Genomic DNA, 26,612 nt, shown 5'->3' on the forward strand with positions numbered 1-26,612 from the left:
TTTTACACGTCAAACTCTGACCGAAAAGCTGTAGTGACGTCGGTGTTGTATGGGAACTGCTATGACGTGGCACGTTGTCGTACTTCCGTTTCAAAATGGCGCCCCCCACACCTCATTTAGCAGGTGAGTTGTTGCTTTAAAATGTGTTTTCATGCTCATTTCAGTTGCGTAAAGATAAATAATCAACGCGAGAAGGCAAGCATGTTATGAAATAACTGCATGTCTTTTCTTCTCAAGTTTTGCATACATATAAAGGCATGAACTCATTCTTGACATGTGCGCAATTTTTTTTTATAACGTTATTTCAGCGCAACGAGAGAAATGAGCTAACGTTATCACGTATCAGCATATTACATATGAAAATATTACATAAATATCTATTATATTTAGCTGATGATCAGCTGATGAATGTTTTGTATTGCATGTCATCATAACTTTAGATTAAATATTTTTAAGCGGGCTCGAGAAAGCCAACATGGACATACTTTAACTTTGGTAAAGGTTTGTTGATGATGCTTTTTAAGTCCCTTACTTGAGAACAATTTTTTGAACTGTATTAGTTTAAATAATTTTCAAGCTGCATCCACCAAACTCAGAAAATCCCTCAGCTTGCTCTGATTTAATATACTTATTTCCCCCCATGGTTGACCATCAAAAATCCCCCAAAGTCACTTACATATATTGAAAAGTCTATTCATCCACCAGTCCGTCTGTCTGTACAGTGCAAAATTCCAATTTATTTTCAAATTGACCCAAATATTAAATCTACACAAGATTTATAACCTTTACACTTTAAGGCTGAACTTTATTTTTGTCAAGCCAGAATACAATTTATGTTTTCCTTTTCTGATCTTAACATAGTCTTTTCCATTTCAAACAGTCAGAGGATCAGATGGAACGTTGCTGTTGTGTGGACCTCCGAGCTGTCAGGAAAGCTCTGCTTTTCAGAGGTCAGTTATTGCATTTGCTGTACTTAGAAATATTTGACCATAAAACTTTGTCCGTTTTAGTAACAGTAACTGTTTAATTCATTTCAGAGATGACCGGCAAGGCAAACACATGACATTCAGCAGTGATGGGTCCCTGTTTGGCTGGTGCAATGGTTCACAGTACGTACACTGTAATACCTAACAAATTTCCTAACTAACCCTTTTTAGTTGACTTAACTTATAGTACAACAGTTTGTTGAACTTAATTGTAAAAATCTATCATTATGCCTTTGTTACTCAGAAAACCCAACTTGATTTGTAGGAGTACCATTTTGTCAAGCAAAAGATGAGTTTCAGTCTTTTTTCAGTGTTTCAGTAATTTCCCCCACTTCTGTAGTTATCTATATCTTTAGTTTCATTCACTCATTTTCCAAAGTATGTTGTTAAATTGTCAATGCAACTGAAATTTTTGAGAGAATATCACAGAAGATGACTTAATAAATTGGTGTTGTTTCCCTAAAATAATTTCGATTCGATTTGGTTTTGATTTATTTAGTAAAACGCGTTTAAATCTCTAAGATGGCTGAACTAATTTCAACTTGTCAAATTGAGTTACCAATACTCACATTTTCTGGTTACCTATACAAATATGCAAGTTCTCTCTACCAAGTTCTATTAAGCTTTATCCACTCAAAAATGAAGTACTTTCCTTGCAAATTTTAAGGCAATCAGTTTCCAAAGGTTTTCCAATAGAATGGATTGACAGTTGAGGAAATGTCCTGTGTGTGTTTGGCAGGGTCAGTGTGATCAAAGTTTCCACTGGAGAATTGGTGAAGTCTTTTGATTTACCCAAAACATCCGTGTTGGAATTCTCACCTTTGAATAAAGTTCTGGCCACCTGGCAGCATTATACCAGTAAGCACTTTAAAATGTGATATAATATCCATATATAATGTTTTATGACATTCTAGCTTTATAATAATAAGAAAGGATATGTAATCTAAGCAAGCAGGACACAAAAACAGCTTTTATTTTTCAGAAACGCAGGATAACCCTCAGGGAGAGGCAAACCTGCAGCTTTGGGACTTGCAAACGGGTGCCTGCATTAAAGCGTTCTATCAGAAGAAGATTACAGGATGGTGAGCAACTATTGCTGTTCATAACAGTTTATTTGTGTTCTTTTTAAACATGTTTTTTTTGTTGCATGTTTGTTGTCTGTATTTTCACAGGTGTCCGAGCTGGGCAGATGATGAAAGTATTACCGCTAGAAATGTCAATAATGAACTTCACTTCTATGAGAACAACAACTTTGGTAACACCGTCTCGGTTTAATTAATACTTTGTGCATGTTATATTCAGATTGCCTGTGAAAACATTGATAAATAACATGGACATGGCTTTTTAACAACATCTTTAAAGTTTTAATGTATATGAATGTATAAAGGAAAGTGTCTAGATTTCTTAGATTTCTCATTATTTGTAGTAGTTAGCTGTTTCGTGGGTTCTCTTAAAGGGATAGTTCACCCAAAAATGAAAATTCTGTCATCATTTACTCACCCTCAAGTTGTTCCAAACCTGTAGAATTTTTGTTCTTCTGCTGAACACAAAGGAAGATATTGTGTAGAATGTCAGTAACCAAACAGTTGATGCCACTGATTTTTCCCAATGAGTCCCATCAACTATTTAGTAACCAACATTCTTCAAAATATATTCTTTTGTGTTCACTCATACAGGTTTGATACAACTTGAGGGTGAGTAAATGATGACAGCATTTTCATTTCTGGGTGAACTATCCCTTTAAGAGAACCCACGAAACAGCTAACTACTACAAATAATGAGAAATCTAAGAAATCTAGACACATTAAGATTCCTGCATTATGACAAATTAAATGTAAAAATATACCATGTAGCCTGCATGTGTAATACATATACAAGAATGACTGAAATTAAATATTAAATATAAAATGTCATGGCTTTAAATACCCATTGAGCTTGCAATCTATATTGTGTTTTGTTGTGTAGAAACTATTGCCAACAAGCTTCACCTCCAGAAGGTGTCTGAGTTTGCTTTGTCTCCTGGATCACAGCCGAGCAAGGTATCAGAACCCTTATAAACATTTTCTCTCACTGCTGCATGTGCTATTTTACTCATACAAATGCGTATTAATCCCTCACTCATTAATTAAGGTTGTCGTATATGTTCCTGGAAGCAAAGGAGGTCCGTCTTTTGTACGGCTGTATCAGTATCCCAATTTCGGAGGTCCAACATCTGCTCTGGCAAACAAAAGCTTTTTCAAAGCCGATAGAGTGAGCATGCTGTGGAACAAAAAAGGTAGATCATTTCTGGTTTAGCAAAAAAGTGGTTTCTCAACATTGATTAACACTCATAAAAGGTTGTCATATATGTATTAATGTTTTTTGTTTTTTCCAAAAGCAACTGCGGTTTTAGTGACCGCCAGCACAGAGGTTGATAAAACAGGAGCCTCTTACTATGGAGAACAGACTTTACATTATGTCGCCATCAATGGAGAAAGTGCAGTAATTCAACTACGTAAGTACGACTCCGTTTTGAATAATGATTCAACAAAGATTGAATAATTAATTACAGTGCAGTCAATAGAAATCAGTTTCTGCCTTTAACAATTAAATTCATTGAAATCACATAATATTTGCACTGACTTGCTAAAAATTGGGTGAATAATATTTATACTACTGTAGTTTTATATATAATATGTAACGTGTGTGTGTTAAAATTCTGACCTGATTGTATATCTGAGAATGAATTTTAAGAAATGTCATATTTCACCGCAAAATCAAAAGAATTACACTACTTTTTAAAAGTTTTGGTCAGTAAGATGTTTTTTATTCTAATGTCACAGAATATTTTATATTTCTATTCATCAAAGAATTGTTTCTTTAGAAAAATCAGTGTATTAAAATGATTTCTGAAACATCAATCTGAGACTGAATACCAGTGTCGGGGAAGTTACTTTTAAAAGTAATGCTTTACAATATTGCGTTACTCCCTAAAAAAGTAACTAATTGCGTTGCTTGGTTACTTTTTATGGAAATTAATGCTTGAATGAATATGCAAATTAGTCCTGCCTCCACTCACTCGCACCAGCTTAGAATACCTGATCCACTTGGTCAACTTTAATGTAGTAAACGCTGCATAAATGCAAGTAGAAATTCTGGTTTAATTCAGCCACATATGTTTGAACCAGACACTGATTCAGAAGAAGAGGAAGAGAGAATTATATAGGCTCGTCTAAAGTCAATGTATCAGAATGGTAATGCGTTTTATGTATTGCTCTCTACTACGTCGGACAAATAACGGTAATTAATAGGATTAGCCTTTGGCTTGACTACGGTAGCAAACAGCTAATAATGTGTTGCTAATGTTACACAGACCACGTTCACCATCTCAATCTGCCTTCTAAAAATCAGTATCCTTAGAAACACTTTGAACAACTCAACGTCAGTGGAGAAAGCCATATAGTTCATCATAACATCATAATATACATCATATACATAATTCACCCACTATAGTGCTAAATGTACCAGATTTTTCATATCAACAGAAAAATATACCAGTATAACCAGGCTTCTCTTGAGACTTCCTTGCTTCACAGCATAGTAATGATGAAATGCTAAAGCCCGCCCGCATGTTGACTTGATGTAGAGAACAAGGGTGATTTCAAACCGCTCTTTTGAGACTGTTTTTGGTTCACTGCAGTTTTAAGGAGAAAATACTCCGCAATGGTGTTGACTTATGAATTTGCACATGGTTTGTCTTAAATCATATTAAAAACACCACATAGACATATAAACAACATTAAAAACTTGATTTTCACCACAGGGGATCTTTAAAGGTCAGCAGCAAAGACATTGGTTAATAAAGTGAGATTAAATACATAAAGTATATTTGCGTTATTTAACTATTGCAGGTTTATGTAATATTCTGAGTTTGCATTTCACTGTTTTCATTCTTTTTGAGGAATACACATTTGAGGGATGCTGAAAACTCAGCTTTGTATCACCGGAATGTATTACATAAAAAAAAAAAAAAAATATATATATATATATATATATATACATTAATAAACAATTTTATTAAATTGTAAAAATATTTCACAATATTACTGTTTTTACTGTATTTTATCCAATAATTGCAGCCTTGGTGAGCATAAGAGACTTTTAAAAACATTCAAAAACTTACCAACCACAAGCTTTTGAACAGTAGTGTATGATTTGCAGGAAATGAAATATTTTTTGTAAGACCATTTAGATGTTTTTGCATTCTTGTTTTTCATTTATGTAATTAAACTAAAATAATATATATTAGTTATTTGAAAAAGTAAAGTGTTTATACATAGGCCTCTACGGTTGTATTTGTTACACTGCTTTTAATTTATACTGGTTTTAATAATAAAATTACTCTTAATGATTTTGTTGTTTATATTTTTGTTGTTTGTATGTGTGTATGTATATATATATATATATATATATATATATATATATATATATATATATATATATATATATATATATATATATATGTATGTGTGTGTGTGTAAAATCATTAATACAGTATATTTTAATATATATATAAAATCTTTTGTTGTTGTTGTCTTGCACAGCAAAGAGAGGCCCCATATATGATGTATCCTGGAACCCCAACTCTTCTGAGTTTTGCGTGGTTTATGGCTTTATGCCTGCCAAGGCAACTGTCTTTAACAGCAAGTGTGAGTCAGTGTTCGACTTCGGCACGGGCCCCCGCAATGCAGCTTTCTACAGCCCCCAGGGTCATATCCTCGTCCTCGCTGGGTTCGGGAACCTGAGAGGGCAGATGGAAGTTTGGGACGTGAAGAAATACAAGCAGGTGTCGAAACCCCAGGCTGAAGATACCACACATTTCTTCTGGTGTCCTGACGGAGAACACGTAGTGACGGCGACCTGCTCCCCCAGGCTCAGGGTCAGCAATGGCTATAAGATTTGGCATTACACCGGGACTGTGTTGTACAAGCATGAAACGCCATCAAATAAAGAGCTCTGGGAAGTGTTATGGCAACCCTTCCCAACTGGAACCTTCCCAGAGAAGCCAGTGAAATACCAGGCGTTGCCAAGTGAGCTTGGCAGCACTGAAGCCAAACCAGCCCAGGCGTATCGGCCACCCGCTCTCCGCAACAAACCCCAGACAGCCAGCTCCAAACTAGTAAGTTTGTGTCATACACAGCCCTGCATCTTGAAAAATATTCTGCTGATTTGCAAAAAATAAATAAAATAATAATAATATTTTGATGATGCTGAGTTCAAAAATATCAGTGTCAACTTTGCATCTCATAGTTTTTTTAATTTTATTTTTTATGAGAATGCAAATATTTCAATTTATATACACTTCTGTTCAAAAGTTTGGGGTATATGCTTTTATAATGTTTTTAAAACAAGTCTCTTTTGTTCACCAAGGCTGCATTTAATTGTATCAAAAATAGATATTACAATTTAAAAGAACTTTTTTCTACTTAAAAATATTTCTATTTTATAATATTATCCCTGTGATGCAAAGCTGAATTTTCAGCATCATTACTCCAGTCTTCAGAGTCACATGATCCTTCCATGGTTGTGGAAACCATGATACACTACCACTCAAAATTTTAGGGTACTTAAGATTTCAAAGTAAATACATTTAATAATTAAAATATAATTGATTGTCAGTAATAATTGAGCAGCAAATCATCATATTAGGATGATTTCTGAAGGATCATGTGACACTGAAGACTGGAATAATGAGGAAAATTCAGCTTTGCTTCACAGGAATTCAAAATACTATGGATTTTTTTGTATTTTTGATCAAATAAATGCAGCCTTGGTGAGCAGAAGAGACTTGTTTCAAAATCATTAAAAATCTTTTGAACTGTAGTGTATTTATCAGCGTTAATGCTCGTATCAATATAACAAAAGCAGTCAAATGTCGAAACTTTTGACAAAATGAAGTATTCAAAATGTATCATTTAACTTTCAATTTGCAAAGGAGTGGAAAAAATGTGTTCAAATACTCCATTTAATTTCAAAGAACTTTGCATAAACAAGTTTATAAATAAATACGCTTCTTTCACAAAATCTGTAATTTTCTGTCGCTGTTTAGATAAACCACCCACAGATGTAGCAGCATTTTCTTCTGTCACTTGCCATAATTCTAACCTTGAAATTATGATTAGGCAAAAAATTATGTTAAACATGTTTTTCTGGTGATTAAGAGACAATACAAGACCCTGGTTGTTGAAATGCACTTTGTATTTTGTGAGAAAGTGTGACATGCCTGATCAAAACAGGCACTATTTTTTGGAATCAGCACCCCAAAACTAGTAAGAAAAAAGTAAAAGTATTCATTCAGCAAATATGATGCAGGGCAGCATTATGAATGTCCCGTGACCAGAATAATGACAATAATATTTCTATCCAAGCATGAAGAGGAGCTGCCGCAGAACATGAAACCTGGTGTTGCAGGAGAGAAGCAAATCTCTAAAGCTGCTTTGAAAAACCAGAAAAGGCGAGAAGCAAAGAAAGCAGCTAAGCAGGTACACATGTTTTTAATGTTCAACAAACTATACGGAGGAATATTTAACTCAAAGTGATGCTTTATATTAATTCAGGAAATCAAGCCTGATGAAGCTCCGCCTCCAGTAGCAGATTCCACCCCTGCCACTCATGTGACTTCTAGCTTTGGAGACCCTGAAACTGACAAAAAGATCAAGAATTTAAAAAAGGTAAATGTTTGGAATATGTTTACAATAAAATAAGATGAGCATATACACACAGATGCAGTCTTCTTGATTCTGCCATTTATTCTTGACTTGGAATAGAGCACAAATGGACCTACTTTTAGGTTTTTATTTATACACCTCTTTTATTCTTACCTTTATTTTGAGTAAATTGTCTCTTTTCTTAATGGAGTAAAACCTTGTAAAGGTCTCATTTCTAAAAAAAAAAAAAAAATACAAATCTTTAAAATTGTATTCTGTATGAATACACCAAAAATGACATGTTTCTGGGTATGATGCAGTATACCCGGTATAGCATAATTATAAATAAAATATGCATATCTATTATTGTTTTTTATATCAGAGTCAGACTTGAAGTTTTTAGTTTCATAATGTGATTGTTTATCTGTTAGAAACTCAAAGCCATTGATGAACTGAAGGACCAACAGGCTGCCGGCAAAGTAATGCAAAAAAATCAGGTACTACAGCTTTATAATTTCATCAGCACATCTTAATAAATATTTTAAATTATTTTCATTTGTATCATTGTTTCTGATTTGATTACATCCATTGCAATGCTTCATGAGATGAGTAGTTTTTAAGAATTAAAACTCTAAGAACATAAGATTTTTTTAATGCTTAATCGCAAGACCCTTAATAATAATTTATTTTATTTTATTACAGCTTGAGAAGATGCAGAAGGAGTCCCAGCTGTTGAAAGAGCTTGAAGATCTTGAATTAGGATTGTAAACTCACTTTACCAGTTTTTCACATTGGTCATCAATTTTCAAACATTGCTTTGTCATACTGCTATGAATATGTATAGAAAATGATTCTTTTTTTCACGAATTACTCATGAACAACAAATAAAAGACTGTTTTGCTTCTTTGAACATGGCTAAAATAATAAGAACTAAATTCTCAAAAGCAATATTGCTATGCAATGTGACGTACATCCACGGAGAGCATCCATGAAATACTAAATAAAAATGTTGAAATTCAAACTGCGTGACTTTTATTATGTCGGTTGGGGAGCCGGAAGTGTTCATTCCTAGTTCAGTGTGAAACTGAAGCAGTCGCAGATTTCAGCACAAACGCAGATGAAATTGTTATCAAATAAACTGAAGAGGACGAACTAAAACCAGACGATAATTCAGGTTTGATGAGTGCGCTCTTCGTTACACTGAGTGTTGTACATGTGGAGTGTTTTATTGTGTGTTTATTTGTGATATTTAAATGAGCCGGTGAGGTGGTGTTCATATATGTTCATATAGCACATGCGTGTGTTTGTGTTTCTTTTTACTCATACCATCAGTTGTTTTACGCTCTTTTACTTTTAACCTCTATATAACTATATTTGTATTGATTTCACACGTTTCGATGAGTTTCGGGCTTGTGGCATTAAGCAGTTCAGCCATTTCAGCAGCCACAAAGGCGATGCGTCAGTTTTTATTGTTTTATCTGATAGTTTTTCGGTTGTTTGTTTTTAAAATTAGGCTTTACATTTAAACTTGATCGGTATAAATCAAACATTCCGTTTAGTGTCAGGGAATTTAGTTCATTTCTAGATCTAACGTTAGTTGCATTAATGTGATGGTAATACGCAGCCATTTTAATTTTTATTTAAAACAATGAAAAATGCATTACTTTATGTATTAAGTACGAAGTTTAAACTCAGATGTTGTTCTAGACATTTTTTTATTCTGTCAAATGGATATTCTGCTTTACACATTAACATCAGGATTTGCCTCGTATTTTATAATGATTATGTGACATCATTATTCATGTTGTTTTGATGGAGTTCACATGCAGGCTATGATATTTTAAGATATGTTGCATGTAAAGCTGGTAAACCTCACATAAAGTATTTATTTTCCTTTTGTAAAGGTCTGAACAGTGAGACGTTTAGAAAAGAGATATTTGTGGCACATCTTTCCCCTGTAACTTGTAAGTCCTACAGTATATCTTGACAGCACTTTTTTTTTTTAATTTGAGCATGAATTAAGATTTAAATCTAGTTGGTTGTACAAGTCATGCATTTGAGTATAAGTATGAAGGTGTCGTTTTGTTTTTCCTCCTGTTTTAGAGTCTGGTACACTTGAATGGACACGGTGCCCACGGGTAGAGAGGTAGAGCTGGTTTCTGCTTTTATTGACCCTGAAATATTGAATTGGACAGGAAGGAATTGGACAATGTCAGTTTAAATTTGTTATGTTTGATTGTGATTTGTTTAGTGACACCAAACCAACTTACCCGAAGCTCCATTATGCCCGTGAAAAAGAAAAGAAAGTCATCCGGCTCAGAAGATCCCAGCATCAGAAAGTGCAAAATCACCAGGTAAAAATATATTTCTGTCTTTCTCTGCATCTTTCACTCTTCCATACATATTCACTGTATCATTCCCTCAGTTACTGTAGGACACAAACTCCAGGACGGATGGTAAACCCAGAGGATCAGTTTTCTAACAAGAAATGTCTCGCCTGGTTTTACGAATATGCAGGTATGTGAATCAATGCTTTCTTTAAAGTCACCATGAAATCAAAAGGGACTATTGCAAAAAATATATATAAATCCATGCACATAAAAATTATTTTTTTAATTCATGTGCCTCAATCTTTAATCAAAATAACTTCCCCTCTCTTGCAACAGTATCGCAGCAATAGCAAACCATAACAATCCAACCATCCAATCATGTCCAATTCCAGATGTCCAAAATCCCGCCCTGCATTTTTTTTCTTGTTTAAGAAGCCGTATACTCTGATATACGTCATACTTCATGCCGACTTTAAACACATGCAGCCAGTTAACATGAAACAGCATTTTCAGTGAAAGCAGTATTTATCAATAAAAAAATAATGGCAGTGCATGATTTTATGTATCAGGATGGAGTAAAATATGTCTATATGACATTCAAAGGGCAGGGACTGAAAAATAAGATGGCTTGAGATCTTGCTTGAGATTTTGATTACTTTTTTTTTGTTGAAATAATGTGCACTGATGAATCATTTGCAATAAGACCATAAACATGTATTAAGAAAGTCAAATGGGGACCATTTTGATATTTTGTTTTCTGGTAAATGTATTTGAAATGAATATCGTTATGTGTGTAGGGTCAGATGACATTGTCGGACCAGAAAGCATGGAGAAGTTCTGTGAGGACATCGGAGTTGAGCCAGAAAATGTTAGCAAAATTCATTCATGTATTTCATACTAATTCCTGAAGTTAGATTTTAGGGACAGTCTTCTGTCCAAAATATGAGAAATCATTAGAAATAATGTGCACTGTGTTTTTGTGACCCTTCAGATTGTAATGTTAGTTTTAGCCTGGAAACTTGAAGCAACAAATATGGGATTTTTCACAAAAGAAGAGTGGCTGAAAGGAATGACATCACTACAGTAAGAATGACCTTCACGTCACATGCCTTGCTTGGATATCATGAGAAATCAGAAGTATTTTATGATTTTAGCTTTTAACTTCACTTCTCTCTTTACAGTTGTGACTGCACAGAGAGATTACAAGGCAGACTGGATTATTTACGCTCTCAACTGAATGACCCAGTTATATTCAAGAGCATTTACAGATATGCCTTCGACTTTGCCAGGGTGAGAGGCTTTTTTTAGTAGGACCAGAAAAAAAAAAAGCACTTCCATTTTAAGATAAATTAATCATTTTAAGATAAATATTGCGTGCATCTTTTTCTATTTTGCAGTGAATTTGTGTCTGCTTAAGGCTGGAATACACTGCACGATTTTTGCTCATTTTTTTGCCCCGATTTGCAGTCTTGATGAGTCTACAATAGTTGACGAAAGTCTGCGCCAGTCTGCAGATTTTGGGCAGTTGACCGATTTCTCAGAAAATCGCGTAGTGTATGATGAGCACAGACTCCCATTTTTTTTAGCTTCAGATTATGATTCCATCCAGTCAGATGATATCAAAACTTGTTTGATATCTTGAGCCGATTTTAGAACACATATCGTATAGTGTATGGCGCGCCGCTGCTGAAACTGAAGCTGTCCTCTATCAATACAAATACATTAACAATACTAAAGTAAATAAATAGAGTACACATAACAAATTAGCCTAAATTTTTGACTCATCAGCACATATACAACAACTGACTGTGCCACTCACCTCTAACTCCCGTTTCAATCTGTAAAAAAGAATAATTAGTACGAGTCCATCTATACTGGCCGTGTCTACCCACCCGAGACCGCATATAAATGCGCTTGACTCGTTTTTTTCCCGTTTGCGACTCAACACAGAGTCGCTACAACAACTACTGCGGTCATCTCCTGCACATCCATGTTTGTTTCATACAAGCAAGGAGGTGCGTGTTTCTGTCTGAGGTTGTTGTTTTTGGAAGTCTGGTACTGTATGATCCTCAGTCGTTTATTGTATGATGCCCAGTTTTTCCTCTGTAACCATTTACAAAGTCATCAAGTGTATAATGCCTAGTATTTTAAAAATCGTGTAGCGTGTTCCACTTCCAGCCTTTACTGATGTTCTTTCAACATATTCATCTGATTTTGTCTGTAGGATAAAGATCAGCGCAGTCTTGATATGGACACTGCAAAATCCATGTTGGCGCTGATCCTTGGAAGAACGTGGCCTCTGTTCCCAGTGTTCCACCAATTTCTGGAGGTTTGTCATCTCTTCGCCAAACCAGACTGTCAAATCGGCTGTCAAGCTCCAAAGAGGATGAAAAAACACCCTTTTAAGCCAAACTGAACCAATTTTTTTTTTTTTTTTTTTTTGTGGACTATGCATTTAAAAACTCATATTTGTTCTTTAATAACGTGACTAACAGAAGTATCTTTCCTCTAGCAATCAAAGTACAAAGTCATGAACAAGGACCAATGGTACAACGTCTTAGAGTTCAGCCGTACAGTTAACACAGACTTGAGCAACTATGATGAAGATGGAGCCTGTAAGTTTATGATTGTCTTGTTGAGCTGCACGATTAATCGTTAAAAGATTGCGATCTCGATTCAAACACAGACACGATCTTATTCCTACATGATAACGATTCGGCTATGTCTATGAAACCTTTGACAAAATCACACCGAAACATTCAAATCTGCTCTGCCGCCAGAGAGTGCAGTTGTCATGTATAGGTATGAAACAGCTACACAAACAGTCTTTTCAACCACACACAGTATCAATAATTTCGTTACATTAATTCATATTATCACAGAAGGACTGGGATAAAAGTTTATAGTTCATATATAGACACTGATGTCTATGGTAGCGAAAGTAACTTGATGCTTCAAATAAAGATCAGTTACATCGTTACACCAGTAGGTGGCGACAAGTGCCTGTTTAAAAAATGTTTTTGTCATTGAATCATTCAAGAGATTAATTCAAAAACGCTGATTCATCCAGTAATGAAACGATTGTTTATGAGTGAGAAGTGGAGCGGTATTTAGGAGTCACTGAATCATTCATTCAAACCAGTTTTTTTTATAATTCATTCAAATTCATTTAAAAAAATTAATTATACTTCAGCAATTAACATTTTGTCAGAACTTCTAGTAAATTACATGTTATTTTGTTTAGTTGTCAAAAAAAAAAAAAAAAATTATTCTCAATTTATCCAGAATTGTGCAGCTCTGTTTGTCTTGTCATCCGTCCATTCATCTTTCCCAGTTAAAAATTGCTAATGATCTCTGTCTCTGTGCTGATTTCAGGGCCAGTGATGCTGGATGAGTTTGTGGAGTGGCATAAAGCCAGAAATATTGCATTATAGCACAACCAGACGCTGAATTAAAGCACATCAGATATTTTTTTTTTCGGTGTGCCCCTGGCTGCCCCAGATGCAGGCAAACCTCTCGAGGATTGCTTCGAAGTGTCCGATATTCAATACGGATCATCACTACCCAGAGACTCTTACAGTGTTACTTAAAAAGGAAAATGGCTCAGAGGAATCACAAGACAAATAAAAGGGGAAATATTTTTCTTATGTATTGATTTGTTTCAACAGTTCTATTGCCAGTGTTGTATGATTTGTCTGAGAGGGAAACAGTCTTTGTAATTTTTGTCCCTTTCATTTTTTTTTTTTTTCCCTTAAAGTTTTACTTTGTTTATGGTGTCTTGAAAAGGTAATAAAAAAAAAAGCAGTTGTAAATTATTTTTTTCTTCTTGACATTAGTGGCATACAGCACTGTTAGAGCATTAAAGCATTATTCAACAATCTAAATGAAGCATGAATAAAAAGATTTACTTTTACACACATTACAACTCAAAAGTTTGGGATCAGTAAGATTTGCTAAAAACATTTTAAAGTAAGTCTCCTATGGTAATTTATACTGCATTTATTTGATCCGAAGTACAGTAAAAACAGTAATACTGTGAAATATCACAATTTCAAATAACTGAATTTATTTTAAAATGCAATTTATTCCTGTGATGCAAAGCTGAATATTCAGCATCATTACTCCAGTCTTCAGTGTCACATGATCCTTCAGAAATCATTCTAATATGATGATTTGCTGCTTAAGAAACATTTCTTATTATTACAAAGAAAAAATAAAACAGTTGTGCTAACTATATTTTTGTGGATTTTTTTTCTTCAGGATTCTTTGATGAATAGAAAGTTCAGAAGAGTTTATTTTAAATAGAAATCTTCTGAAACATTATAAATGTCTCTACTGTCACTTTTGCTTAATTTATAGCATCTTTAATGAAAATAATTAATATTGTTAAAAAAAAGCTTACTGACCCCAAACTTCTGAACAAGTACTGTATACATATTTTTGATTACATCTCTAATATAAGCATCAAAATTACTACAGTTGAAAGAACTTGTCTGTATAAACATTTAACTTACAATTTAAAGATAAACACTAAATTGCTTGATTTTAATAAAGACTTGACAAGGATTTTGACAATGACACTTAAGTCAATTGGCTTTATGCCCAGCTGCACTACTTCCTGAACTTCAGCCAGCTCCTTTGTTTCCTGTCTGCCATTATTGGACAAACTGATTAATCCAGGTGTGTCAGTTTGTCCAATAATGGCAGACAGGAAACAAAGGAGCTGGCTGAAGTTCAGGAAGTAGTGCAGCTGGGCATAAAGCCAATTGTCCAGTCAGACCCAGTTATCAACCAATGCTGATCTCAAAATGAACCTTTTCAGAAGTTTTTACAGTGATTGTTTCCTCCATTTTACAATGTCTCTTGACTTGTTTGTGAGACTCTGTCTCCTGTTGCTGTAACACTGTTTTCGTGGGAAGGAACATCTGGGTGAGTCGACTGGCTCTTTGACTCTCTAACTGGGTTGAAGTCTGCCTGTTTCATGATGGCGTTGAGTCTTGTCAGTGATTGCGTTCTCAATTTTGGCCTGACCTCGACTTCACCCTCCATCCCAGAGGCTTTGATGTGGCTGTATTGATTCCCTTCTTCATCATAGTTGTACACTTTAATGACGCGACTCTTCTTCTTTGGATGTGGACTAACCACTGATCTGAACTCTTGGTTTTGTTCTTCACCTTCACAGCTCTGAGTTTGGTTTGTATCGTCCTCCCCGCCATCTGCATTTTCTACAGCGTCTACATCGTCAGCGTTGCCGAGTTCCTGATCAACCAAACCAATGTCCACAGTGTCTTCTCCAGTGCCGTGGTTTTTATGATAGAACACTGTCTCAGGTTGTTCTCTGGTGGTCTGTACGTTGTTTTGTCCATCGATATGATTGTGATTTTCTTTTCTATAAGGTATACAAGCCGTTATTGTTTGTAGACACTTTATTATGTAGGATCTACTGAACGCACCAAGTGTGAAGGCCACTAAAAAGCTCACGATTACTGATGATGCCACAGCCGCCGCGAAATGGCTTTCTGACAACGTGTCGGTGTAAACCTCTCTGGTCTTCCTCAGTTTCTTGATGTTGGGATTTAAGCCCACTACACTAATTCTGTAAGGCACAATTGTTTTGCTCATCTTGTCCGAATGGATACAGAAATAGAGTCCGTCATGGCTGGATGTGGCCCTCGAAATCCTCAAAGTGCCATTGCATGTTTCCACTGGGTCTTTGTTTTGGTGGTTGCAACCGTCAAATAATCCAAAAGGTGTCTGCCACCACTGTGCCAGCACTGCAAAGGGACGAACAAAACAATCAAGAGACACTTTTCATACCTTGAAACACTTAAAAATTGAGCTATATTTTTGTTCTTTTTCAATAAATGATCAGTGAAAGAAGGCACTTAAACTTACCAAAATATTCATCCACAACTACAACTATAAAAAAATAAATTAAAAAAACGTTTTTTTGCTTGACATATATGTTAACTGAAATTAAATAAAATATAAAGTTGATCATTTTCATTCACTTTATGTTCACTCGAATAACAAATAAACAAAAACTGAAATAAAATTGATAAGAACTAGACAAATTTAAAAAAAAAAAAAATATATATATATATATATATATATATATATTTAACTAGAATTAAAATGTAACAAAAAAAATAATAATTAAATAATTGAGATTTTAATATATCAATGATACTAAAATAACACTGGGTTACACTAAATTATATATACTAAAAGAACTTATCCTGATGGTGTTTTAAATTCATATTTACTATATATATAGAGAGAGAGAGAGAGAGAAAGAAAGAAATGTTGTGCTGCTCACCTTCATTTCCTTCATCTCTGCACTGAAGCACCAGCATTTCTCCTGAATGAATGTGAACTGAGTTTTCAGGTCTGACCTGCAGATGGTTTGTTTGACTCAGAGTCTCTGGTGACTGTTGAGAGCTTCTCTCAGAAATGTCACTGTGTTCTGTTCTGCTGCTAATAATACATGGTGAGTTACAAAGGAGAATCAAACTCAACAAAGAGCTGATTCTGAACTCCATCTCTAGAAAAAAAAAAGAGACGTTCATTAACTTCAATGTAAACCTTGCTGCTATACCAATATTATGGCAATAATTTGATATAAAACTGCTCTTTGATCCAAGTCATATTATCTACAGCAGCCCCAATGAGTACGACTGTGGTTTGTCTTCACAAAACACACACAAAATCTGAAGTTGAGTAAGAAAATCAGAAAATTTCTTACAGTTATCATTTGAAAAATTAATTTTAAAACACATATATATGACAGATATTTATAAGTATCATTCAGATCAGCCAGTCAAATACTCACAGAATGAGTCTTGTAGTTCTCAATAAGAGTAAAGTACAGTCCTCACATGACAGTCCTTATATTTCATCTCGTGCTCCATGTTTAAAGATTAACATTTTTCTCTTCAATAATAGACAGGATGTCATGTGGATGAGAATGCCAGTGGATTGTCTGAAGGGTTTGAGTTGATATAACAGTTAAAGTCGGTTTATGGTTGAACAAATCTGAGTTTTAGGTAATTAGTAACATTCTTTATCTTTGCCACCGTGATACATTTATGCAGAGTAGTAGAATAAGTAGAATTTGTCAAGAAATTGACAAATTGTATCCAATACAACAGCAAAAAAAAATCCATAGCAGAAAAAAAGGCCATATTTCTGATGAATTGCTGATGAATTTCTCTCTGTGGTGCATCGCTTTCCAAAAATGGGTGACAGATTTGTTCTGATGAGTCATGGTAAGCAGGGAAAACAATGCTAGATGCAAATCATGAAACATAGCTCCGTGGACTGTTATAATAGAAAAATATAAAGAATTTTAAAAAGATCACAGGGGATATATGTATCACAAAAAATAGGATAAGAAACTCAAGGTAAAGCAAGGCAGTAAAGTACATACAGTAAGATATAGTCTACTAAAAATAATAATATTAAAGGTGATAATAATAATAATAATAATAACAAAACATTTAAAGCAATAGAAACTAAACATACAATAAATGAATACAAATAAATAGAAATAAATAACAAGGGAAAAAATATTTTAAAAATATAAAAAATTGTCATCTTCAGAAAATCAGGAGGTAACTTATAATGAAACCATAATTTCTTTGAGTAACAGAGCAGTTTTAGCGGCTTTCTTGTTTGCTGATAAACAAAGAGAGTCATAGAATAACTTTTTTTTTTTTTTTTAAAAAGCCTAAAATTGGGCTTAGAATCAGTGACTTTACATTTATGGAGATGAAACTCACCACATAAAGTTAGCAGTTTTAATCTGTCATCCATCTCCTTTGACCCAGAGTCCCAAATCAAAAACAGCACATTCATAATCTCAAAAGTAAAAAGTTTGTAATAAGCAGAGAAAATAAGCCAGGCTACTTCTTTCCAGAACTCCTTTGCATAATCACATTCAAAGAACAAATGTGGTATTGTTTCAAGATTAGAGTTACAGAATGCGCACTGTGAAGAGATGTCTAACTTAAACTTAGAAAGAAGAGAGTTACAGGGATAGTAATTATGTAGAATTTTAAAGTGAAGCTCTTTCCACTTGTTAGGTAACAGAAACTTATTAATGCCAGTCCATATATTAATAGTAAAAAGAGAAGGATAATTTAATTTTCATTTAAAAAAAAAAAAAAAAGCTTTGGGATGACAGCTGAGTTTCCTAATAAGAAATCTTCTAATCCAAAAATTTGTACATTTGACATTGGAAAGCTCCAATCCTCCAATGGATAATTGGGGCATTTCACAGACTGATACTCTGTAGCTACAGTTTGACCTAACCATGTGCAAAAGTTTAGGTGAAATAGAATTAATAACCCAGTCATAAACTTTAGGTGAGGAATCCACTCCAAAAAATAAATTCAGTGTAGGAATAAAAGCTGCCATCCTTCTTCAACAAATCCAAAACAAAAATTACACCTTTGTCAACCCAATTCTTAATAAAGATTTCCACACAGCACATTCTGATTGTTCCATAATCCTATGAGGGGAACAATTGTGGGAAAAGGCAAGCTTACAGGCCTCCAAAGCTTGCCTATGAAAATTAGCAGGCTTGGCCGGAAGATTGTTGCAATTAAAATCGCAAGACTATAAAAAACTGAACCCCCCACATTTTTCAAAGATGAATTTAGGTATGTAAAACCATAACAAATTAGAGTCAGCATTCAGGCAGCGTTTAATCCAGCCGATCTTGAAAACCTGATTGAGAGTATAGGCTACTGAAGTCCATTCACACCTCCCTCCAAAGTATTTCTTATCAGTCTTCATTTTAACATATTCAGTTTTATTTTTCTACAAGAATTTAATAGTATGGAGTCGATAGATGAGCAGGTTTTCGGGTTGACATATAAGGACAAAGCTTGGTAAACAATCCTAGAAATGCCTTCAGCTTTAGATATCAAGACACGACCATAGATAGTAAGATTTCTTTGTAGCCAGCAATTGAAGACATTCTTTAATTCAAATTTATTTTCAGGGTTCATTTGCTGTTCTTTTATGGATGTGGCAGATCACGTTGCCCGCCAAGTTTCGTACACAATTACTCATCCAATAATAAGTATTGATCCATGACTTGCGCTGAGAAAAGTAACAGACATCACGTGACAAAACGTGTTTCGATTTTCGAAGAAAATTTTCGATTTTATTTTATTTTAAAAGCAATAATTATGCATCCAAATAAATTGAATAAAAACGTTCACGCTGCAAAACCTATTTTAACTGAATTTCACAGCAATTCAATCGCAATTCCACCTGCTTGCTTGTTTTTTTTTGTACAGCAATCCTCATTAAACGTTACAGTGTTCTGCCACAAGGTGGCAGCAGTAAATGTAAAGTCACCATGGTTTGCGAAACTGTTTTGTTTTGTTTCTTTCATTTGTCGTCTTGCTTTGCTTAGCTGGCTATATAAAACTGGCTATATTAAAGTGAAACTCGAAACAGAGAGTAAAAGGCAATCTGAGTAAAAGGCAGCCTATGTGGCTCGATACGATAATCCCTTTTCACCCTGTTTCCCCTCTGATAAATGCGGATGAGTTTCAGAAACACCCGCAATGAAGGCCCCTCCCTCACCCAGACCACAGAGAACATGAAAGACACGAGGAAATAGATACAGAAAAACACAGTCCAGTGGGTTACAGTCTCTGGAGGTTAGAGGAGAAAACTGGCTCTGAACTGTGAATGTCTCTCATCTGTGCATATGAATTAGTAAATTAAAAGAAGCATCTGTTCATTCCTCATTTGAATATCCTCAACCAGCTGGGGAAAACACGAAGAGTTTTGCAGGTAATTTAAGGTTCTTGCAACATTACGGGCTCATGTTTACTGAAATTTTTCCTTTTTCTTTTCAAATTTGTCACTTTTGGGGGGGTGTTCAAGTGGCTACACATCTCACTTCTATGCTGTGTTTTTCCTCTTCTTTTAGTGCTTTTGTTGTGACATGTTTTGAGTTTGTTTGCATGTGTGTGGAATGTTGAAAAGGGGGAGGTACACCGAAACTCTGGAAATGAACTTGCTATTTTGATACATTTGTCAGGGTTCTATGTTCATAACAATATGAATTATTTTGTGATTTCCTGGCTTGAAAAACTCATCAATTAAATTTTGTGAGTGCAGTCTCTATAAAATATTCATCATATTATTAATAATGTATCCAATAATCCCTAACATTTGCCAAAACTATGGGAACCTTGATTTAGTTCTTCGTAACATTGTATTAAATTTGCTCTACTGAAAATGTTACATTCCAAACATACTGATTTTTATTTTATTTTATTTTGAACAAAAAAACATTGTCCCTCTAACAATGAGTTGTTTATGCATGTTCAGTTAGTTCACAAAAAGTTAAAGTTATAATGGGTCTATGTGTTTTTATCGTATTTGACACATCAGGCTCATATAGTATGACATAGTAAGAATATGGAGGGGAAAAAACACCTCAATTTTATTCAGAGGCCCAAACTGAGCAAAAAATATGCATTTTGGTGTAGTTGCTGATTTATATAAGGCCAAAACGTAAGAGGAGATTCTAATGAAAGTAAGATGAATGCATATAATTTGATATGAGAATGCATATAAATATCAGTTGTCAACTTGTCACTGTATATCTCCCAATAATATGTCTTAAGATGATATGTAAATGCTTAGTTTTATCTGTGTGAGTAAACATATAATGCAATGCAATATGATTGAGAGATGGACAAATAAACGTTCCTCAGAAGCCTGATGGATCATATTTGATTTTCACGATTGAACATGATTTAACAGTAAATGTTCATCTTGAAATATTGAGAGAAAGCATCATGTAGCATTAGAGCAAGATAACATAATTTGATATGATATTTTTTAATGCAGTGAAACTGCCACATTTTAAGTGTCCAGATACTTTTCTGAGGCCTTTCAAACTGCCCAAATAAATATGTCACCAGTTGAAGACGCACCCTCTTTAAAAACACACCATCGCTGACTCATTCTCATGATCCTGATAGTCGAGAATGAAGAGCCATGTGTTGTGAAAGGGATTTATATTGTGTTTGCCTTCAGAAACTAGGATCATTTGTGCTGTCAATTGGATGGTGTGGTTCCAGTCTGGATGGGTGTGTGGTGTCTTAAACAGATTAATCTGTGCTTCGTATCGATCTTTCCTCTCTCAGAGTCGTGTGTAATAGTTTTACGGCTGTGTGGTGATGTGAGTGTTTGCAGATCCTGCAGGACGACCCCTGAGTGATAAAAAGCAGAACCATACGGTAAACTAAAGGAGGGGCCAACGGTGTTTATCAGACATTTTTTTCCCCTTTTTGGCTCTTCTGGTTTGACAGTGTGACACTGACTCATGTTTCTTGATCATTATTCTGCATGAATGTTAAACTGTTTTACATTAGGAATAGTTCCTGCCATGTCATTACAAACCCATATTCTTGAGGCGAGACACTACAGGCCAAACCCAGAGGCCTGAGATTTCTCTAACGTGTCTTCTTTCAGACTAATGGAAAGAAAACATCCATAATACACATTTAAGTGTTTGTTTTATTACACTTTATCTATTTGCATTTGTAGATTTCATTTAACCCATATATTTAATGGCCGTCATTTTTGAGACCGAAATCTCTACTTCAGCAGCTTAACATACACCATACTTTACAGGTGTATTTCTATTTATCTCTAATATGTCGTCAAAATGAATTTTGTACTTGGCTTCATCCAGTGTTCAGATTTCTATGCTGGACATTTGTGCAATTGAGTATTTAATTAGATTTAAACATAAACATAACAAATCAGAAAACTATTAATACAAAACAATTGTTTTGTACTGTGATTAATACACTGGGGAAAGTATGGTGATATATATGCCATAATCCCATATTATTGTCTTTTACACAAAATTATATGTTTGGGAGAATGTCCAAGCTTCTGGGTTTTCATTTTTGTGTTCTTTTTCCAGAGATTTGCACTGTATGCTGAGCGTCAAACTGTGTTGAATGTTATTCACGCCAGAGAAACGCATCCAGAACAGTGTTTCTACATTAGCCTTATGGGATGTTTTATAAATGACAGTCATAACTCGGTTCTTGTTCTGAATTACTACCCTGTTTCCTCTGAAAACAGGCAAATGTAGAAGATCGTCAGCGCCGTCAGAACATTCCTGCATTCTGATCTTGTGTCTGTGTGTCGTTCCAGACTGCAGGATGTTCTCGTCAGTGAAGCCGTTTGAAGGGCAGCAGTTTTCAGCCCTGAGGAAACAGTGCCAGCAGAACAGGACTCTGTTTGAAGACCCACTCTTCCTCCCGGTGGACCAGTCACTCTTCTATCATGGAAACCGCATTGGAAAAGTCACCTGGAAGAGACCAAAGGTATAAAGAACCTTGTTACCTGTTTTTAAATGCCTAAGCCATGATTGAATGAAGGTGTTTTATATCTCCAAAGGGAGATATTTTATTTAGCAGAATCCCCTTTTCGAGAACTACAATGAATGGCACGTTTCGACTGCAACACGATTTTTCCGGATCTTATGAAGTCACAATGTTACTCATTTAAATAATCCCCGCCCACTGAATGCGCAAAAAAGGGACGAGGCCTGGTTGAGCTGCATTATGCCGAGTTCACACTGCATGATTTTCAAAGTAGTCGGGTCACTGTTCTTTTCACGCTGCGTGACCATCTGAGGTAACATTCAGTTGCTGCTGTGTTCACACTGCACGATGGATCGGCGACAGGAGGTTTCACACTGCATGACTTTGCAAAAGAAAGAATCGCGACAACTTCTGTCTGGTCCGCAAACTACGTTTCACAACCAAACACACGCGAGAAGTGATAAGGAAATAACGCAAAATCACGTGTGCGTTCTCGCGCGAGACTGAAATTGTTATTAAAAATTATAGCCTGCTAGAAGATTTGCGGCGAAAAGGAGAGAAAAAAAAACTGATCATGCAGTAGGAAATGGTTGGGGAGACGAGGGGAGCAAGGATTGTGTGTTCTGCAAAGAGAGTTGGGGGTAAATAAATAATTTTGCAATGTGCTGCTGTTGCTGCTGGTCAAGCGAATATAAATTGTGCTTTGTTTCTGTTTGATATAATTGTAAATATATCTATTAAAATACTGATATTATGGTCTATAACTCCTCCCCAAACATCCCGTGGTCCTGTATCTTGCTCTCTCATTGGCTGTAGGTCAACGCCGATGTAGTTTTCAGTCAGAACACATTCACACGGCAGGATTTTGAGTCGCCGGCGATTCTTTCAGATCGCATCTTTCATAATTCACACTGCGTGATTGCCACTCACATGAACGACCACCGATTTACCCCCTAAGGGGTCAAGGCATTTTTGCCATTTTGATGATTTCTGGCATTTGTTGACGATCTCCTAAAACCTGTTGGCGAGCGAAAATCGGGCTTAAAATCGTGCAGTGTGAACTCGGTATTAGAGAAGACAGAGACACTGTTTTTTCCACATTTCCAAAACTCATTTGTTTGACCTTCTTAAGGCTGAAGAACGTAGAGTGGTTAATTTATTTATCACTGTTCCTGAACATTAAAACCCAAGCGTTTATCTGTGTGCTGCACATTTTTTGGAGAACAGTTTGTTTTCTGTTGCTTTTGTAAGCTCTCGCTGTTCACCACTCCTTAGGAAAATTAGCCATGATTTTGCAATCGATTACTGTTTGTATTACCTTCGTTTTCCGACAAATATCAACATTAAATGGTGGATAACATCGTATCTATAATGTATAAGAAAATTACAAACATACCACTCTGAAACGTCCTGTGAAATCCGTTTCGCACTGTCCTCTTGTTAACATTGTCAGGATCTGAATCGGGCTCGAATTGGCTTGAAATTGACGCCATCCTTAGTTTTTTATATTTACACTAGAGAAGAACTCGCAGTTATGGAGGGGCAGGAACTGCCAATCACAAAACACTGGGTCAGCTAACCAATCACAGCACATTTCGTATTTCAGAAAGAGGGGCTTCATCGAAATCCCTTACTTCAAGTATTACAAAAGGAATAGTTAGCAAACAACACTAACACTAAGAAATGTATCGAAAGACTTGATAATTAGTGGCCTTTAGTAACTCTTAATACACTTCAATCAGTTATGGCTGCTTAGATTAAACCCGTCTCCTAAATAACCTGGATGTAGTCATTAATCATATTTGAGCTCTATGTTTATGGAAGGTGTGGCTCTTCTGGCCGTAGATCTTGTGTAACTGTACACCACTTGTAACTTACGCATTTAAACTGATGCCAGATTAATGTGTTTGTAGTTAAAACAATAACCTCTACATGCAGTCCCCTGCTCAACTCTGTTGTGAATATTATATTTAGCCAAAGATTATAATAGTTATTGTTTAGAAATGTGCCTGAGTAAAGGTTTGTGTACAGGAATAATTTCCTGTAGCTGTCATGCTGTGTGATAAATTAATCTGTTTTTTCAGCATATAAATAAATCTGAACCAGGATGTATGTAGATAAACAGTGCCAGAAATGGGTGGCTTAAAGTCGTTGATAAAATCTGTTTTTATGTGCAATATTTAGTACGCTACCATTCAAGTTTGGGGTCAGTAAGATTTTTTGAAAGATCTCTCTTCTGCTCATTTGATCAAAAATTCAGTAATACTGTGAAATTATATTATAATATTATAACAATAACTGTTTTGTGTTTGAATATATTTTAAAATGTAATTTATTCCTTTGATGCAAAGCAGAATTTTCAGAATATATATTTTTTTAAACAGAATTCTTTTGTAACTTTATAAATGTATTTACTGTCACTTTTGGTCAATTTAATACATCCTTGCTGAATAAAAGCATTAATGTCTTTCCAGAAAAAATAAGTTGTACTAACCCCAAATTTTGAACGGTAGTGCATATTATCAATTCACAAACTTAAGCAACTATAACCAACTTGCTCAGTAATTCATAGATGAGCACAATTTAAGCAAAAGCCTATAAATAAAAGGTCTTTTAAGATAAATTTTGCTTAATTTCTTAATAGTACTATATGAAATGTATTGTGTCTCTTTTTTCTTACCTTCCCTACTGTTTTCAGTGTCTTCACAGCAGCAATTAGCTAAAGCTCATCACACAAAAACAAGGCTAAAAGACCCAGTCCATCAAAGGCTGTGGGAAAAGTCCTTTTGGCATTCCATTAACTAGTTAAATATGCATGAGGTTTTAAGTAATCCACTGAATGGATTGTCAATGTTAGACAAGATTAAAGGATGTTTTAGCTAGTGAGCGGCTAATGTAACCTTGTTTGCTCACTGATTTTGATCTGTAGATTTGGCTCTGGTTCATATGTGATTTATTGTTTTTTTCTACCCGTTTTATCATCCTCCAGATGAAAATGGTGCTTCTGATGACTTAGTAAAGTAACAGTGACTCTCCTCAGCATAGCGCATGATTTGAGGAATCATTCATGTCAGAAATACAAACGTTACACCTCAAAGTTTAATGCTAAGAAGAATGAGCAGTTGCAAATACCACTAAACAGTCGGTCACACACACAGAGCAGTGTGTTTGCGTTTAGGGAGCATTGCTTTCAGGACACTCCCTTTTTCACCGTCCATCATGAATTACAGTGTTCTGTTCGGGCATGTGAGTGCAATGCAGTTGAACAAGTGCAATACAATCATCCGTCCACTGAAGACCTCCTGTGTCATGAACTACACCGTTTATACTGTTTGGCAAACACAGACCTTTACTCATGAATGAAGCAGCTCTTCCTCACTGCAGCTGTTGTTTTCTTTAGCATCTGAAATAATACTATCTGTTCTGTTAAGTCAGGAAGGGAGAAAGAATGCTTAGGGGAAAATTGAATTGTGATTTTTCTCTGTTTTATGCTATTTATTTTATGATTATTTATGCAATTGGAGTTTAAAATGCATTTATATGTTTGTTGTTTATAGGGCTACACAAAAAGGGGCAAAAAAAATATATTGTGTTTATATGTATAAATAGCATAATAATATAATAGTCATATTTATTATAATGATTATTTGTTTAGGCATATATTAGGCACATAATATAAACACCAATAAAATATATCCATTGTAATAACTAGTTTACTATAAAAAATTTTTTTTTACAGAAATACAATACTTAATATTATATCTTAAATTCATAATTTTCAGACATTTAACCATCAAATTTCTATCAAGGAATAGTTCACCCAAAAATTCTCAAGTTGTTCCAAACCTGTATGAATATTTTGGATATAAGAATGTCAGTAACTAAACAGTTGATGGACCCTATTGACTTTCATAGTCATATTTTTTATTTTTATTTTTTTTCATACTATGGAAGTCACTGGGGCATATCGACTGTTTGGTTACCAACATACTTCAAAATATATATTTTTTGTGTTCAGCAGAATAAATTAATTCATACAGGTTTGGAACAACTTGAGGGTGAGTAAATGATGACCGAATTTTCATTTTTGGTTGAACTATCCCTTTAAAGTTTCTCCTTTGTTGGCATCAACACCTTTAGATAAATGAAGCTTCAACTTGTTTTTTGCGTTTCAGGAAAAAAAAAACAACCTTAAACTAATCTTCTAAGTGGGTGTAGTTAGTTAGTCTTAGG

General features: G+C 34.9%; 4 protein-coding genes across 5 annotated transcripts in view; 3 read left to right on the forward strand and 1 right to left on the reverse strand.

The window, feature by feature from the left end:
• Positions 1 to 34: 34 nt before the first annotated feature.
• Positions 35 to 8,693, forward strand: eif2a (eukaryotic translation initiation factor 2A). The gene is made up of 14 exons (XM_084124764.1): positions 35 to 123; positions 881 to 950; positions 1,038 to 1,109; positions 1,726 to 1,844; positions 1,969 to 2,068; positions 2,159 to 2,241; positions 2,952 to 3,025; positions 3,117 to 3,261; positions 3,364 to 3,480; positions 5,570 to 6,144; positions 7,394 to 7,507; positions 7,583 to 7,696; positions 8,104 to 8,169; positions 8,375 to 8,693. Exons 1-14 carry the CDS (start codon positions 96 to 98, stop codon positions 8,438 to 8,440), a joined length of 1,743 nt encoding a protein of 580 aa, XP_083980890.1. The 5' UTR covers positions 35 to 95; the 3' UTR covers positions 8,441 to 8,693.
• Positions 8,694 to 8,714: 21 nt separating this feature from the next.
• dcun1d5 (DCN1, defective in cullin neddylation 1, domain containing 5) lies at positions 8,715 to 13,817 on the forward strand. 2 transcript variants are annotated; one of them, XM_084124766.1, is made up of 11 exons: positions 8,715 to 8,846; positions 9,577 to 9,636; positions 9,776 to 9,818; positions 9,924 to 10,026; positions 10,098 to 10,189; positions 10,800 to 10,870; positions 10,994 to 11,085; positions 11,184 to 11,292; positions 12,227 to 12,331; positions 12,515 to 12,617; positions 13,378 to 13,817. In XM_084124766.1, exons 4-11 carry the CDS (start codon positions 9,956 to 9,958, stop codon positions 13,434 to 13,436), a joined length of 702 nt encoding a protein of 233 aa, XP_083980892.1. In that variant the 5' UTR covers positions 8,715 to 8,846; positions 9,577 to 9,636; positions 9,776 to 9,818; positions 9,924 to 9,955; the 3' UTR covers positions 13,437 to 13,817. The 2 variants fall into 2 exon arrangements, with proteins under 2 accessions (XP_083980892.1, XP_083980893.1); XM_084124767.1 differs by having other exon boundaries at positions 8,725 to 8,846; positions 10,107 to 10,189.
• A 13-nt stretch (positions 13,818 to 13,830) lies between these two features.
• LOC311089791 (uncharacterized protein) lies at positions 13,831 to 17,937 on the reverse strand. Its single transcript, XM_084124765.1, has 4 exons — positions 17,784 to 17,937; positions 16,835 to 16,984; positions 16,322 to 16,546; positions 13,831 to 15,776 (listed from the first exon to the last, which is right to left on the reverse strand). Exons 3-4 carry the CDS (start codon positions 16,542 to 16,544, stop codon positions 14,854 to 14,856), a joined length of 1,146 nt encoding a protein of 381 aa, XP_083980891.1. The 5' UTR covers positions 16,545 to 16,546; positions 16,835 to 16,984; positions 17,784 to 17,937; the 3' UTR covers positions 13,831 to 14,853.
• A 1,672-nt stretch (positions 17,938 to 19,609) lies between these two features.
• capn5a (calpain 5a) overlaps positions 19,610 to 26,612 on the forward strand; it is a 28,202-nt gene continuing 21,199 nt past the window's right edge. The window contains exons 1-2 of the mRNA XM_084124324.1: positions 19,610 to 19,815; positions 22,207 to 22,379. Coding sequence (XP_083980450.1) covers positions 22,215 to 22,379 — 165 coding nt within the window. The 5' untranslated portion in view covers positions 19,610 to 19,815; positions 22,207 to 22,214. The remainder of the gene's footprint in view (positions 19,816 to 22,206; positions 22,380 to 26,612) is intronic.

This window comes from Abramis brama, assembly GCF_963993115.1.
Source record: "Abramis brama genome assembly, chromosome: 9".
Taxonomy (NCBI): Eukaryota; Metazoa; Chordata; class Actinopteri; order Cypriniformes; family Leuciscidae; genus Abramis; species Abramis brama.

Coding starts and splice junctions, on each gene's coding strand:
- eif2a (XM_084124764.1), top strand. CDS start 96: ATGGCGCCCCCCACACCTCATTTAGCAG. Junction 1,845..1,968: donor CACCTGGCAGCATTATACCA/GTAAGCACTTTA, acceptor TTTATTTTTCAG/AAACGCAGGATAACCCTCAG. Junction 8,170..8,374: donor AAGTAATGCAAAAAAATCAG/GTACTACAGCTT, acceptor ATTTTATTACAG/CTTGAGAAGATGCAGAAGGA.
- LOC311089791 (XM_084124765.1), bottom strand. CDS start 16,544: ATGGAGTTCAGAATCAGCTCTTTGTTGAGTTTGATTCTCCTTTGTAAC. Junction 15,777..16,321: donor CAGAGATGAAGGAAATGAAG/GTGAGCAGCACA, acceptor GTCCCTTTGCAG/TGCTGGCACAGTGGTGGCAG.
- dcun1d5 (XM_084124766.1), top strand. CDS start 9,956: ATGCCCGTGAAAAAGAAAAGAAAGTCATCCGGCTCAGAAGATCCCAGC. Junction 11,293..12,226: donor ATGCCTTCGACTTTGCCAGG/GTGAGAGGCTTT, acceptor TTTTGTCTGTAG/GATAAAGATCAGCGCAGTCT. Junction 12,618..13,377: donor CTATGATGAAGATGGAGCCT/GTAAGTTTATGA, acceptor TGCTGATTTCAG/GGCCAGTGATGCTGGATGAG.